The sequence below is a fragment of the Malus domestica genome, chromosome 10 (assembly GCF_042453785.1).
Source record: "Malus domestica chromosome 10, GDT2T_hap1".
Classification (NCBI taxonomy): domain Eukaryota; kingdom Viridiplantae; phylum Streptophyta; class Magnoliopsida; order Rosales; family Rosaceae; genus Malus; species Malus domestica.
The window spans coordinates 26,195,752-26,211,702 of record NC_091670.1 but is presented as its reverse complement, the minus strand read 5'-3'; the positions used below and the strand labels follow the sequence as shown (position 1 = coordinate 26,211,702).

The window sequence follows — 15,951 nt, the reverse complement described above, 5'->3', positions numbered from 1 at the left end:
GAAAATATGTCCGCGCGTTGCCGCGGGAACCAGCTGTTTCAGACGTAATTGGATGAATAAAACACATTTTAGTTGAATAAATTCAATACAATTATGAACAAAGGGATTCATGAGTGAATGAGAACGATAAGATAAGCAGTTTTGCTTTTATATACATTCAACTGACATCTTTTATCGTTGTAGTCTCCAATATATACGTAAGGTCTATAACCTGAACACAGAAAAAGAGGAAATGACACGAACGATGTTTTGAGGGGAATGCCAGAACTGAACCATGAGGGGAAACTTACACAGAAAATGACCAGATTTGCTGAAATAGAAATTAAATTAATTTATGGTAAAGTCCAGTCGTTCATTACACACACATGTGAGGAATTATCAAACAATGATTAGTAGTTTTACATATTCCCAAAGAGAAGTGTTACCGACACTCCAAAAAGTTCATAAACTCCTCGATGTGCAGTTTTGTTCTTATATTCTTATACAAAAACTTAGAAATCTTGGACAACCAAAAACGTCAAGAAAACACATGAAATCAGATAAAAAACATAATATTGGATAAAACATGAAGAAGGTGAGAAAGGGAACTGACATGTATGAAGATATTCGCATATGGTAGTGGCCTCGCAGTAGTGCTTGTCGCAGAGATTGGAACATATCCATGTGTCTGAGTTGCGTGCATAGAAATGCTGTTGGTAGATTGAATATATGGAAACTTGTAATCACATTTCCAGAACCATTGACACATTTGAACTATCATCTTCCATTGAGAAAAAGTGCCACTCACTGAGAATTGAGAAAAAAGGGAAAAAAGAACATAACCCAAAACCATCAACTTCTCAAAACCAAAATATAGAGAAAACACAATACTTTATTCATGAACAAAACCAACCCCAGAGAACAATCAAAGGGACAAACACAAACCCCCAGCCACGATCCCTACCCCTCTCCCTCAAATTCCGACAGCCCACATGCTTTTCTCAGACTGTCCCCCCTCTCCCACTCATGAAATCGAGGATCCGCAGCAATGACAATGAGATCCCCACTCCTCCCTCTCCCTCTCTCTCTATCACTTTGTCTCTGTCTCCCTCTCCCTCTAACTCTATCTCTATCGGCATGACCTGCCATCCCTGAAACCCTCACCGAGCGATCCTTACTCGTCCCTCTCCCTTTCCCTCCCTCTCTCTCTCTCTCTATCTCTATCTCAGATGCGGCATGGCCTCCCATCCCCGAAACCCTCACCGAACAAAGAATTAAGAGGAGGTGGCAATTTTGTAAATAACGTGCAGCAGGGGCAGAGAGAGAGCCAGTAGCAGAATGGTAAATAATTTGCACAAAAAGATGCACTACAAAGGCGGTACAAACGGAGTCACCACTTAAAATGCACCAATGTAGATAACACACATTTCACCAGAGTAAATCTAACAAACTCACAAATCAATATAGGCATCACTAAAGAATTTAAATAACCAAGAGATAGGTGAACCAAGCAAAGCAGTTTGATTTTCACTTACATTCAATTTAGCTGACATCAAGAGTCACTGTACAATCAAATGGATGAACTTAAAAGTTTCTATTCACAAAAGTTGTTATCTAAAAAAATATTGTCTGTTTGCATAAGAAACATCAGCGGCATGCAATTCACACATGGTCTGTGAAAGCACCAATAATTACATGAGAAAAGACTAAGAGAATCCACAGTAAACAAAAAAGAAAAAAAATCCAACAAATCCAGCATTGTTTCATAAATATAATATACTCAGTATCACTATTGCGACAGATTTTTATGACACTACGACACATACTATACGATCAACTTCATTTCTCACTCCTTTTAGACTAAAGGGATAATTTTTAAAATGAAGGCTTACAATTTATATGATCAACTTCATTTCTCACTGCTTGGACACCTATTTTGTTTCTTCCTGCATTGCGCAAGATATAGCAATTTTTGGACGCTCAAAACAAATGCAAAGTGCCATTACAAAAGCACCAACCCTTCCTAATTGTGAAGACCCCAATCCTTGTAACTCAATTGAACTAAAACACATTAGCAATAGAAAAAACAACTTTAAATTGTCAATTTTACACACAATTCAAATTCCCACCTATCTTTCCGAGCATCCAAAGAGAACATACCATAATACCAAATTCATCTTCAATATAACAAATCTAAACAAAACTACAAAATTGAAGCTATGATTTCAATAACCCCAAAATTTCAAATTGCTTACCTTTATTACTGAGGACTTCGGAAGACGACAGCATTCGAGCCTGAAAAAGAGAACTCCAAAATCAGGGGGAAAAAAAAGCCAAAAGAAAAAACCCCTAAAATACCTAAATTAAATGAAAAAAAAAACCTACAAAAAATTTTAGGTAGAATTATTAACATAACTCAGAAAAAAGACTCAACTTCTATGCACAAAGATTTTGTGCAAGCAAACAACATCCAGTTGTACTAAGACTTGAATGATCCATGTTTTCTAATATAACTTGAACCCAACCATGAATTTACAAAAATTTTAGGTAGAATTATTAACATAACTCATAAAAAAGACTTAACTTTGCGACTAAATTTCTTAAATAACTTAAACCCGACAAATTTAACAAATTAGATTCATCCACAAAATAGATTTTAAGATAATCTCTCTCGCAAAGGTTCGGGCTTAGTAGCTGATGAAATGGGTGGTGGAGATTTTGATGGTGATCTATATTGGGTCTCAAGAAACCCTCAGGTTGGCATTTACCTAAAGCATGATTACTTCGTCATTATTTTGAAACTTCAACATGCACAGACCATCTAGAACTACTTAACCAGTTTATGCATGGAATGGAAATAATTTGTTCATCATTAATTCTTGGAATTATTTCAGCTTTTAGAATGTTTCAAACAAAGTGAACCTTGGATCGATACTTCATCAACGCCCAAAGCTGCCACCACCTTACCACCAAGTGCACTTTTGCCCGATCATATAGATGATGCGCTTTTTAAACAATTCTTCCTGTAAAAACGAAGAAACAGAGCATTAACAAACACACATGCACAAATCTCAAAGGAAATTGGTAAGAAATCATCCTAATTGAGAAAAAAAATCAGAAAAACAGAGAGGACACAACTGAGGTCTATTTCTACAGAACCCATGACAAACAAATATCCAAAATTAACAGATTACATTAACAACATTCCAACAAAAGTAAGAAGACCAGAAAAATCATCTATGCTAAAGTAAATTAGTTCCATTATGCATAAATCAAGGGAGTCACGAAAGACCAGTATCTAAGGTAATCCAACATATTAAAGCATCCAAACAGAGACTCAGATTTACAAAACGCATGAAAATTCACATTCCAACATGTTATGCAATCACCAATATCAGATCAACCAAAACCAAATAAATTTATATCAGTACGCATCTAACCCACCAAACCCAAAATCATAAGGTGATCAAATGTTTGATTTTGCTAAATATTACAAAATAAAATCAATAAGAATATGTACAAATCAGCACGCATACCTTGTAGCGGTGCAGGGAACAGTAGCGTAAGCTGCATCGAGGGCATGTGTACTGGGAAAATTGCTACTGGCAGCTGCAATTAACAAAAACAAAACAAAAAAAAAATTGAATAAAATCAAAATCAGAATTTTTTCCAGAAAAAAAAAATAAAACAAATTATCAAAGCTTTGTTGATGAAAGAGAGGTGGAGTTGGAAATATAGGAATTGAGCACTGATCAATATTTAAGCATAATTAATTAAGAAACCCCTAATTAGGATAATCATAAATTGAGATGAAAAGGTGGGTGAGACACAACCTTTCTGCTTTTAAAAACATGCTATAAATTTGTCCAGCACTTAGAAATATAGAAAATTAGAGAATTTTAATCAAGTGTTCGCAAGCATATAACATTACCTGCATCCCATTCATGAAACCAGGGCTTATAGACTCAACCTAAAAGGCAAAGCCCCTTTAACACATCTCCTGGGGCTAAAACCAACAGAAAAAGTTAATACCTGATTATTTGCATTTATTTGTATATCATATATCAGCACGTTAAACTCATTACTAAGTCGCCTATTTGGGAGAACACTGCCAAGAGAATCTAGCATTGACATCATACGATCGCTATATAACAGTGAAAATATGCCTACATTCCCCACCATTGAGTGCAACACCCTTCACTAGCGTAGTGGGTGTTCTTGAGAAGTCAGAGCCTTTGGAACCTTTGGAACAGTTCGGGAGCTTCTCTGAGAAGTCGGAGCCTTTGGAAAAGTTCGGGAGCTTCTCTGAGAGGTTGAAGCTTCAGTTGTCTAGGAAGCGTGCTTGCAACGGGCGTATCAGAACCTCCTACATTAAATCAGTCGAAGGAAAATCATTGCCAAGAAATGAAAATCAAACAAAATGGGCAACTCAGATGTTAAAAAAGAACACAATTATCTAAGATTCCCAAACTCCTCCAAACACATACATTTTCTAGACTAAAAGAGAACTGATACTTGGAAATCTTGACCATGTAACTGGGGATGTACACGGGCTCCATTTTGTACACTGTCGTGTTGGCAGAAGCAATACTGGAATCCTTAGTGTTTGCAGTGGCTGCATTTGCCTTGGCTCCTCCTTGTGTATTGTTATTATGCTTCGTAAAACTGAATATTTGAAATAAGAATCATCAAACCCTAAAATTTCCAACATTCTCAAAAATTCCAAAACAAACGTATTAAAAACCTCAATTTGAAATCCTAATTCAAAGCAATATAATTGCATAGATTGTTAAAAGTGATGGAAAACTGATAAGGAACAAACCCTACACAAAAACACATGCAAATAAGTAGATACGACACACAGATATATATATATATATATATATATATATATATATATATATATATATATATAAGGCACCTGCGGTTGGAGGAGATGGAAGGGCCGAGCCCACGGGCACCGGTGCCCATAGGGTAAGCGTGTCCTGTGAAAAATATGAAACCATGTGAAAAAGCGCATGTGGGAAAGACCAATATCAGTATCAAATACATAGAAACCACAACAGTAATAACATTCAAAAAAGTCTTTGTTCTATACGATATAGCACTGAGGCATTAAAAGTAAAAATAAAAAAATTAGGGATTGTAAATTGTAATCTAATCACCCAATAAAATAAAACAGAAATTACTCACAACAATATCAAAATTAAAAGGAAGGAATAATATAAACCTTGTGCATAGAACGCTCGTGAGAATGAATCACACAACAATCAAGGGTGGAGAAATCACAAAAGTGACAATTAAAGGGCACCTAACGGACACCCCCATCTCTTTTTCTGCAATCCCAGAAATCCCTCGGGTTTCAGGAAGTAAATGGAAAACAAAATGCTTTTCCATCCCTTACCCATTCCCTTTACCCTCGCAGAAAATCCTCCCATCTCTCTCTCTCACCCTTGTCTCATCTCTCTGTCTGCAAATCGCAGAAAAGAAACCCTAAACAAATCCATGAAATCCCTCGCCTAAATCCTCCCACATTTCTCTCGGACACCCCCTACCTCTCTCTCTCTGCAAACCCTAAACCAAATCTCCTAAATCCTATCTCGAAAACCCCACATAGAGCGAATAAGCCAAGATATTAAAGCAATTTCTACATAATACTTTGGAACAATGAAGCAAAATGGTACTTACTTGTTCCTTGTCCAAAACCGTTGGTGCCGCGACACATTACCCATACCTCCCTTACCCATTCCCTTTACCCTCGTAGAAAATCCTCCCATCTCTCTCTCACACCCTTGTCCCATCTCTCTATCTGCAAATCGCAGAAAAGAAACCCTAAACAAATCCCTGAAATCCCTCGCCTAAATCCTCCCACATTTCTCTCAAAACACCCTCTATCTCTCTCTGCAAATCCTAAACCAAATCTCCTAAATCCTATCTCGGACACCCCACATACAGCGAAGAAGCCAAGATATTAAAGCAATCTCTACATAATACTTGGGAACAATGAAGCAAAATGGTACTTACTTGTTCCTTGTCCAAAACCGTTGGTGCCGCCACACATTGTTATCAATTGTGGGTTTATCAAATCCTTCATAGCTTAGACTGCATGAAGAATTAGAAACTAAAAGATGAATATATGTTGTAAATCATCATATAAATGTAATTGCATTTAAAAAAAAGAAGGGAATGAACAAATTGAATTCTATTTCATCAATATGTAACTGCATGAAAAGTTACATTGAATGCAGACTCAATCAATTCCCCCAAAGTCATTGTTAACTGAAAATCGATACCAAACCCATAAATAACACCATTGAATTTGGCAAAACCCAAAAACAAAATACAAAAATTTACTCATATAATCACATAAAAACATGAAATTTGAGCACCCATTTGGCCAAGTTAAAGGATAAAGGCACTCACATCATCGTAGTACTCTTTAGGAAGACCTAATACTGGTTCTTCCTTTTTCTTGCTCTTCCTCATAACTGCCATAAAAAACCCTAGAGAAGCACACAAATTCAGAAAAGAAAAGGTCCAAAACTGCCATAAAAAAATCTAGAAAGCATACAAATTTATCAGACAGAAAAGTTCAAATTACAAAAACCAACTGATGGGAGTGAGTAGTGAGAGGTTGTGTTAGGCACCTGAAAACACGTTTCCTAAGCTAAACATTTCTTAACATCTCCATTATACGTGCCCTAAATGCATTTTGTTGGTTTACCAAAAAAAAAGTGTGATGTTGAATCATCTTTTGTTTGTATATCCAGGCCAGTTTATTGACATATCTATTCAGATTTAGTGCAAAACGTGTTAATTAAGCTGAATGAAACAAATAGATCATGCTCAAACCTGTTGCACCATTACTGGAAGAATAAATTTCAGTTGATCAATCATATCATGGTTTGGAAAAGTGAAAATAAAAAACAAATCAAATTGTATCTAATAAAAACTCTAAATTCGAACAACAAATGCAAAAACTACGTCATTTATTAGGACGAAGAATTGCAACTCACATGGCCGTTGGGATTTCCAGACTGCTCCCAATAGATTGTGTGGATGTCCAAAACCTTCAAAAACCCATAACTGTATGGCTTGATATCTGGATACAGGTTCCGTTTGAACTCCGGAAATTCCTTCTCCGATTCCATCAAATCGCTTGCCAGTTTCGACTCACTCTCAAGATCAAACTTTGCCCACACAAAACTATTTTCCAGGAATTCCTCTTTCCTGCATTCACAAACACGCCATCAGTTTCCTGTCAATTTTGGACTTAAAAAGAGAGTGAGGAGTGAGACAGAGAGAGAGGGAGTGAGGAGAGAGAGAGATACCAGTGAGGTTGTTGGAGGAGAAGGAAAGCGAGGAAGGTGAGGGAGTGGAGATGGTGGTGGGAGTGAGGTGGAGGCGAGAGAAGGATAGGACAGAGGTGAGAGTCGTGGGTCTGCGAGATGGAGAAGGCAAGAAGGGTTTGATATGGAAACGGAAAAGGTGCTTTGCCATCATCTTTTTCGACCAAAATCACTTCTCAAAGAGATTATACACAGAAGAGAGTGGAAGCTTACCCAAAGCCAATTTCGTGTTGTTCACTCCTTCTTCTTCTTCTTTTGGACCTAACAATCTGTGGGTTTGATTGCAGCATAGTGATTTAGTTTAAATTTTCAACATTGATTATATATATGTAGATAATCCTAAACACTTCAATTAAATCTCAAATTGAAAAGAACACTTCAATCTGACTAAAACTACAAAAAGGAAAAAACAAAGATAGAAAAATGTTCAAACCAATCTAGAAGCCAAAATGATCCCCCAACATCAGTAAATTAACAATAAAAATCTAAACCCATATAAATTCACAGGAAAATCAAAACGCGTGAAAAAATATTTGGATCACAAATTGTCGGGTACAAAAGGATAAATTGCAAATCCAAAAGAAAAAAAAAATCACAAACAAACTAAAATTTCAAATTGGTGAAGACCGTACCTTGAAAAGGGTATACGCACAAAAAAATTGAACTAATAATAACAAAGAGTTGGGATCACGATACTCACCAAGACAGATCAAGGAGAACATTCTGATCAGCTTTGATCTCGTTGATGAAGTCCGTCAAACTTTTAATTGAATTCATTTACATATACCCTACATCATTAAGACTTAGTAATAAATTTATATTCATGTATTCCATAAAGAAAAGAAACTCGTCATATAGAACAATTATAGGTACATAATGATTTGATAAGATAATACTTAAACTGTGCAAGACCTTGCTATTGCACCAGCATGGTGGCAAAGCGTAAATTATTTTAATCAGGTACATACCAATTGGTTGTGAATTTTCTGACTACAGGTTGTTGAAATACCAGCCACAACAATCTTAGCATCAACCTCGTCCTGCAAGGAAATGAAGTTAAACTTAAAACAGATCATTCTGGGAACACATGTAACCTAAAAAATGTTATGCATTAAACTTGTGCTTCCAAGCATATATTATAGATGACTTGTCCTGGATGTTCTTCTTATATTAAAGAAACCATCATTATTGTTGCGTACACCTTAAGCTGTGATAATAGCATATATACAGCCCGATAAGTAGGGTCTTCTGTGCTTTCCACGATAAACATAAACTCTAAGGGACCACCATAGAGAGAAGTGACCTGTTTTCATTAATTAAACAAAATAGTTCAGACCATATTGGAAGGAAACCTTGGATACAAATTCAACCTATTAAATCAGTTAGCAGAAGGATTTTGAACACTTCACCAGATAAGACATCCCTACAGTGCAAATACAGAAATTTAGACATGCCCACCAAAAGAAAATATAGTTAAACTACGTTAATCTAATATCACAAAGATATTGAGTTTCCAAGTCTCAGACCCAATAGAGTGTAATTTCAACTTCTTATGAAGAAAAACCTAAATTTTCAACTCGAAAATAATACAAAAACATGATTGGCTTTGACCACTCTCATTCCAAATGTTCTAGCGTAGCCCCTGACTCAAGGGCTCACCAAATGGGTTTTCGATTTATGAATGAAATTAGAAGCCTAAGTAATGTTTGATGGCATATTGAATCATCAAGAGCAGGATTTATATGTCCCCTTCATTGCACAGAACCTAAATATGATCGAAAAAGAATAATGAAAACCTAAACGAATTACAGAGGAACTGATGGGTTTATGCATCAGCAAGAGGAACAAAAAAATGACACACCTTCCCGACGCCACCTCAACCCCTCGCGTTGTCCCCATCACCTCGATCCGATCGAATCATAAAGGCTCGGCCCGACCGAAACGAAGCACAGCCTCTCTCGCCCCTTAAAATTCGAAATCCCCACCCCAAAAAACCACGCATGGGCTTTCCTGACGCAAAAGGTGGAGTAAGATGACACATGCGAGAGAAGGGAGATGGCGGCGAGAGGAGGATAGGACGGAGGCAAGACCGTCTGTGTCGTTCTCGCGGGGTCTGCAAGGCAAAAAAGGCAAGGAGGGTTTGAGAAGGAAATGGAAAAAGGCGGTTTTACCATTCTCCTTCCCTTCCCACGATCATCAACACATGTACATCACGATTAGCGGTGGTGGCAATTTTGTAAATAAAGTGAAATTCGGCTCCAAACACTGTTCATTTGTACAGTGCAATTGAAAAGCCTTCTTTAGACTAAAGTAATATGGAAACTGCTTCTATATGTCTGAAACTGAAAGTGATTTTAGAGAATCTTATCTAATGAAGATGATTGCGAAACAATGAAAAAGCCCTTATCTGAGGAACGATGGGGATTAAGGATGGACAAATACCTATTGGTTATGGTTAACTGTGGTTACCCATTCATTTAAATTAAACGGTTATGATTATGGGTAATTGTTTACATAAATAAACGGTTATGGGTATAACCGTTTATCCATGAAATTTAAATGGGCGGTTATGAGTATTAATCGCGGTTATAAACGGGTAACCGTTTACTCATTTATTTTATATATGTAAAACTAACACAAACAATGTTCTCGATCCAATAATACTTAGCACCCAATGAATTAGCAAGGAATTCATCAATCATTCTCTCAATAACATTGCTACAGGAATGATGATTCTCATCATCAAGGAATTCGCTAAATTAATTTTAATTCCTTGCGGGTAACCGTAAAATTGACAGAAATGTCTCCTAAACAATTTTTGTAACCCAATAATACTTAACAAATATTATATTTACCTTCATTGGTAACAGTTAAAAATATCATCAGTAAACTATTATTTCACTTATTGGAATGGTATAAGGACTTAAAAAATTAAAATACGGAAATGTATGATGAATGTACCACCTATAACGGTGTTTAATTGTCAAAAAAAAAGAAAATTATGATATTTTTTTTTTAATTTTCAAGTTGTTAAAAAACATGTAGACGGGTGAAAAAGGGGTAATGGTAAAAATAAAGAAGATAAACAGGTTAAAAATGGTAAATGGGTAAACGGGTATTAAACGGTTACGGTTAAATGGGTATGTGGTTATGAGTATGGTTAACCGTTTATAAACGGTTATGGGTATGGGTATAACTGTTTTGGTAATTACCCAACGGGTAAACGGTTATGCGGGTATAAACATAAACGGTTATGGGTAAATAACCGCGGTTACCCGCTCGCTATAACCGTTGCCTATCCCTAACGGGGACCCTTGTTGGAGGAAGACTATAGCAACTCTTAGCCGTGGAATGCGACAGTGACGGCGAAGGCTCGCCCCATTGTTTGTTTCTATCGTTGTACTACGCAATTGATTTGGCTTAAACTGATCACCACCAACAGCATTATGTATGCTGATGAGCTTCGAAAAAGAGTGGATACACTTTATATCACTGATTTAAAAGAGGATTTTACTCTCCTAATAAGCAGAGCATAATACTTCAAAAGAAAAAAAAAAAAAGAAAACGAAAAGCTGAGCAGAATAAATTACACGTGGCAACTTTTGGGGGTTTAAGTTGGTTAATGGTGGTGAGTATATGGACATTGGAGAATCCAACCAGAATTTTTTAATCGTTTTTGTTTATTGTATATCGCACAATTTACGATTAATAAATATGATTAAAGGATCATCTTGATTCTCATAAAGAGGATCTAAAGAGAACCATCATTCAATTTTTAAACACAATTTAAATTTGAAGACTTATGTGGCACATTGATCTTTTTGTAAATTTGGTTCTTTATCAGCTATGTCAAATTGAAACTATTATTAATTGCATTATTAACTTTTTATAATTGTAATTAGTAATTTTTAAACAAAAGATAGTAACAAAAATTATAAAGAAATATTTATTCTTTATTAAAAATAGATTTGAAACTGATATCAAATTTGACAACAACTCTATCTGCTGCATTCCATGTTATGCCATATAAAAATTGACATTTTCGTTGAAAAACACTAGTACTCTCGTTTCTAACTGTTATTACTTGTATGAACTTTTTGACATCTCTTTTAGGATTACTTGCCGTCCGGCCGTTTAAAACTTTTGAGGCAATTTAAAACGACACAGCGCCAGTCAGCAAAAATATCATCTGTCCGAAAGAGAAAAGGACAAAATTGTTCTTGACGATTTGTTTTTTTTTTTTGGTTGGAAATTACGCAAAAAACACAAATGAAACGACGTCATACTGCAGAGGCCGGCGCTAAACGGCCCAAAAAATTCACTCGTCCCCTCAGTCGCTGGCGAACATTTGAAATCGCAAGATCTGATCCCGAGGCACCGCCGTTCACGACGGGGCAAGAGAAGAGATAAGAAAACGACCGGAAAATGAGCGGGGCGACGCTGTGCGCTCTGTTGGGTGAATTAGGGTACGAAGGGGCGGACGCATTGGACCCTGACAGCTTCGAATGGCCCTTCCAATACGACGACGCTCGACCCATCCTCGACTGGATCTGCTCCAGCCTCCGCCCCTCCAACGTCCTCTCTCTCCCCTAATTCATTGTCATTTGGTTGAATTTTGAAAATTTGTAATAATATATAATTTCTGATTTTTTTTTTTCAAATTTTTTGTTTAGATACGATCAATTTGTGCAGGAGGGGAAGCTATTAGAGGTAAAATTGTAGTTTCTGTTGTTTGTAATCAAAATTGTTGAGTTTTTATATGCTGTGTTCGAACTTCAAAGTATGTGTATTGATAATTTGATATAAATGATGGTTTTGCAGGGGGAAGATTTGGACTTTGCGTACGACAGCATTTCAGCCTTTGCTTCCAGGCCAGACAACCAGGAGGCGGTTTTCGCAGCTGAGGAGGGACTCAAAGATATCCGGTACCATACTTCTACTGCATACCTTTTACATTCATTTATACTCATTTTGTTATTTATCCTCTTGTGATGCATTAGTTCTGGCCTGTACATGAGGACTGAGAAGAGATTTTCGCAGCACATTTTTTGGTGTGGGTGTCGTTTACTTGATTTGTTTATTTCATTTTTCTTGCGGGTAAATCATGGCGAGAAAGGAGGACGTTAAAGGAAAGGATAATGTACAGAAAACAGGCGGAGAACTAGTATGCCAGTAAATTCTCAGTAGTTTGTATAACATAAAGTATGCTTGGTCATTGCATATTCTAGCAACTTGGTATCTCTTTTAAGATACTTCTCAGAAAACAGCCAAATGTCCATGATATGAACTCCCGGAGACAACCATTTGATGCCCAGAAATACTTCTCAGATTCTGAAACAGACTGAAGAACTAATCATGATCTATGTACTTATATATGTACACGACAAGAGGCTTGGAATGGTCACCATTTCCATTTCATCTCTTCCTCGACTGTCATTGTGACGGGTACTGATATTTGTACTACAACAGGCAGCTTTTTCTTGTGACGGTTGGCAGATTTGAATCGATTGATATTGTTCGAAATGCATAGGAGTTTTGAGATTTTAATCCCAGCAGAGATGAGAAAAGGTGTATACGTTTTTTGATGATGATACTGTTTTTGTTTAGTCATACAATTTTGTCTAGTCGTTTTTTGTTTAATTGCATATTGTATATATGAGCCAAAGTATGATTTAGGTCTCATTTGGAAACTGCTTCTAAATGTCTGAAACTGAAAGTGTTTTTAGAGAATCTTATCTAATGAAGATGATGGCGAAACAATGAAAAAGCCCTTATCCGAGGAAGACGACGGGGATCCTTGTTGGAGGAAGGCTATGGCAACTCTTAGCCGTGGAAGGCGACGGTGACGGCGAAGGCTCGCCCCCATTGTTTCTATCGTTGTACTACGCAATTGATTTGGCTTAAACTGATCACCACCAACTGCATTATGTATGCTGATGAGCTTCGAAAAAGAGTGGATACACTTTAAATCATTTATTTTGGCTTTTTGACCCCATATTGTAGGGTGGATCTCGAAAAGTTTAAAATGTTTTTTTATGATCTTTTATCACTGATTTAAAAGAGGATTTTACTCTCCTAATAAGCAGAGCATAATACTTCGAAAGAAAAAAAAAAAGAAAAAGAAAAGCTGAGCAGAATAAATTACACGTGGCAACTTTTAGGGTTTTAAGTTGGTTAATGGTGGTGAGCATATGGAGATAGTATTAAGGGTAAAAATGTAATACAGTTAGTAATATAGTTAGGTAGTTAGTATTTGGTTAAAGTAGTTAGGATTTCTATATAAACAGGATGTGTAATCTTCATTAGTTTTTTAGTCAATACAAATCCTATTTCTCTCTCTAAACTCTCTCTCACTAAAACTCTGTGTGTTCATCTTTCTTCTTGATTTTGTCTTCAATTCTCAACCATTCCAATGTAGTTAACATGGTATCAGAGCCACCAGGCTTACGCCTTTGATTCTGGTGGTTCTATTTCTCATTATTTTTCATCTGTTTCTAGCTTAGTTTCTTTCCAAATTTTCATTAGATGTTCGGTGCTTCCGTGATTGTTTTTGTGTTGATTTTTCTGCGATTGTTGGGATCTCGATGACTTTTCTTTCGTTCCGACACCAGATGCTCATCTGGGTTTTGATCTCTTCCTGTCTCCGCTCTCTCCCACCTCTATTTCCACTGATCGCCGTCGAAGATTACAGACGATAGGAATTTTTAGACAGAGAGGCCATTCGCGCTGGTTATTTGTGATATTCTCCATTGACGCCTCCGCCACCTCCAAGAACTGAAGCTCTCTGCTCCCGTCCATCTTCTGGGTTGATTTGTTTCTGGGTTTGATTTTCTGTGAGTCTTGGAATTTTGGGTTTGATTTTCTGATTTGGGTTTTTGAGCCAAAAGGTGTCTCAGGTTCTCAGTGCATTTCAGTGCGGTTAGGATTTGAGATATGGAGACTGGTGGAAAGTTGAAGAATGGTTCCGAAGGAATATGTCGATTGGCACTCAGGAGAGTTGAAGTTCTGGGAAATTCATTGCCGGGTTTTGAAGTTGGGGTTCGATCGTGATTTGTATGTACTGTCATTGTGGATTTGTGCGACTTGCCCGGTGCGTGTTCGACGAAATGACTGAGAGAAGTGTTGCTTATTGGAATATTATGATATCGGCTTATGACCGGATTAACGATTTCGAAACCGCGAATTCTTTGTTTAGATTGATGCCTGAGAAGAATGTGGTTTCGTGGAATACCTTGTTGGCAAGGCATGTTAGGTTGAGCAACATTGAGGCTGCGGAAATGGTGTTCCGAGAGATGACATGGAGGGATTCAGTTTCTTGGAAGTCTATGATTGTTGGGTATTTTACACTCAAGAAGGCCGATTGCCAAGAGTGTACTATCATTACCTGATCGATCAGCAAATGAAGGCCAATTGCCATTGCTGAAAGATTGGTTTTTTTGATTGATTGTTGGGTATTCTTTAATTGTTTGTTGGGATAGAGAGGCCGATAGCCATTTCCCTTTTATGTTTCCTCCACAAGGCCGATAGCTGAAGTGAAACGTTCTGTTTCAAGTATTGTGTGTTACTCGCCGATAGCCGGAGTAACGTTCTTGAAAAGTTTTGTTTGTTGTTATTGTGTGCAACTCCATTAAGGCCGATTGCCAGAGTGCAGTTCTTGTTCCCTTTCTTCATTGAATGCCGATTGCCGAAGAGGGGTTGTGTTTCTTGATTTCTGTGATTGTAAAGCTTGTTGACTGTGAAATATTGGAAACCTTATCGCAAAGAAAACAGTAGCTACAGCGGTGTAGAAATCAGTTTGAGGGGCTGAAATTCTTTGGGAAGTTGATTGATGAGTATGAAATTGCACTGTCCTCTGTTTCTACAAGTTGCTACTGCTCATTGGAAGTATTTTGAACTTTCTGTCCTCTGTGTTCTGTTTTCCAATCTCAACTGGGTTATCCCAGTTGAGATTGAGGGGGAGTATTAAGGGTAAAAATGTAATACAGTTAGTAATATAGTTAGGTAGTTAGTATTTGGTTAAAGTAGTTAGGATTTCTATATAAACAGGATGTGTAATCTTCATTAGTTTTTTAGTCAATACAAATCCTATTTCTCTCTCTAAACTCTCTCTCACTAAAACTCTGTGTGTTCATCTTTCTTCTTGATTTTGTCTTCAATTCTCAACCATTCCAATGTAGTTAACAGATAGGAGGATCCGACGAGAATCTTTTAATCGTGTCCGTTCATTATATATTGCACAATTTACGATGAACGAACACGACTAAAAAATTATCTTGATCCTTACAAAGAGGATTCAGAGAGGATCCTCATTCAAATTTTAAACACAAAATTTAAATTTGAAGACTTATGTGGCACATTGATCTTCTTGTAAATTTGGTTCTCCATCCACTATGTCAAATTGAAACTATCATTAATTGCATTATTAACTTTTTATAATTGTAATTAGTAATTTTAAAACAAAAGATAATAACAAAAATTATAAAGAAATATTTATTATTTATTGAAAATAGATTTGAAGCTGCTGTTAAATTTGACAACAACTCTATCTATTACATTTCATGTCATACCATATAGAAATTGACATTTCCGTTGAAAAACACTAGTACTATCTTTTCTAACCATT

At 36.7% G+C, this 15,951-nt stretch overlaps 1 protein-coding gene across 1 annotated transcript; it reads left to right on the top strand.

Moving 5' to 3' along the window:
• The first annotated feature begins 11,598 nt into the window (after positions 1-11,598).
• On the top strand, positions 11,599-12,952 carry LOC139188381 (AUGMIN subunit 3-like). The gene is made up of 3 exons (XM_070805684.1): positions 11,599-11,903; positions 12,002-12,038; positions 12,150-12,952. The coding sequence occupies exons 1-3, from the start codon at positions 11,754-11,756 to the stop codon at positions 12,230-12,232; spliced, it is 270 nt and encodes an 89-aa protein (XP_070661785.1). The 5' UTR covers positions 11,599-11,753; the 3' UTR covers positions 12,233-12,952.
• Positions 12,953-15,951: the final 2,999 nt, after the last annotated feature.

Coding starts and splice junctions, on each gene's coding strand:
- LOC139188381 (XM_070805684.1), top strand. CDS start 11,754: ATGAGCGGGGCGACGCTGTGCGCTCTGTTGGGTGAATTAGGGTACGAA. Junction 11,904..12,001: donor CCAGCCTCCGCCCCTCCAAC/GTCCTCTCTCTC, acceptor TTTTTTGTTTAG/ATACGATCAATTTGTGCAGG. Junction 12,039..12,149: donor AGGAGGGGAAGCTATTAGAG/GTAAAATTGTAG, acceptor ATGGTTTTGCAG/GGGGAAGATTTGGACTTTGC.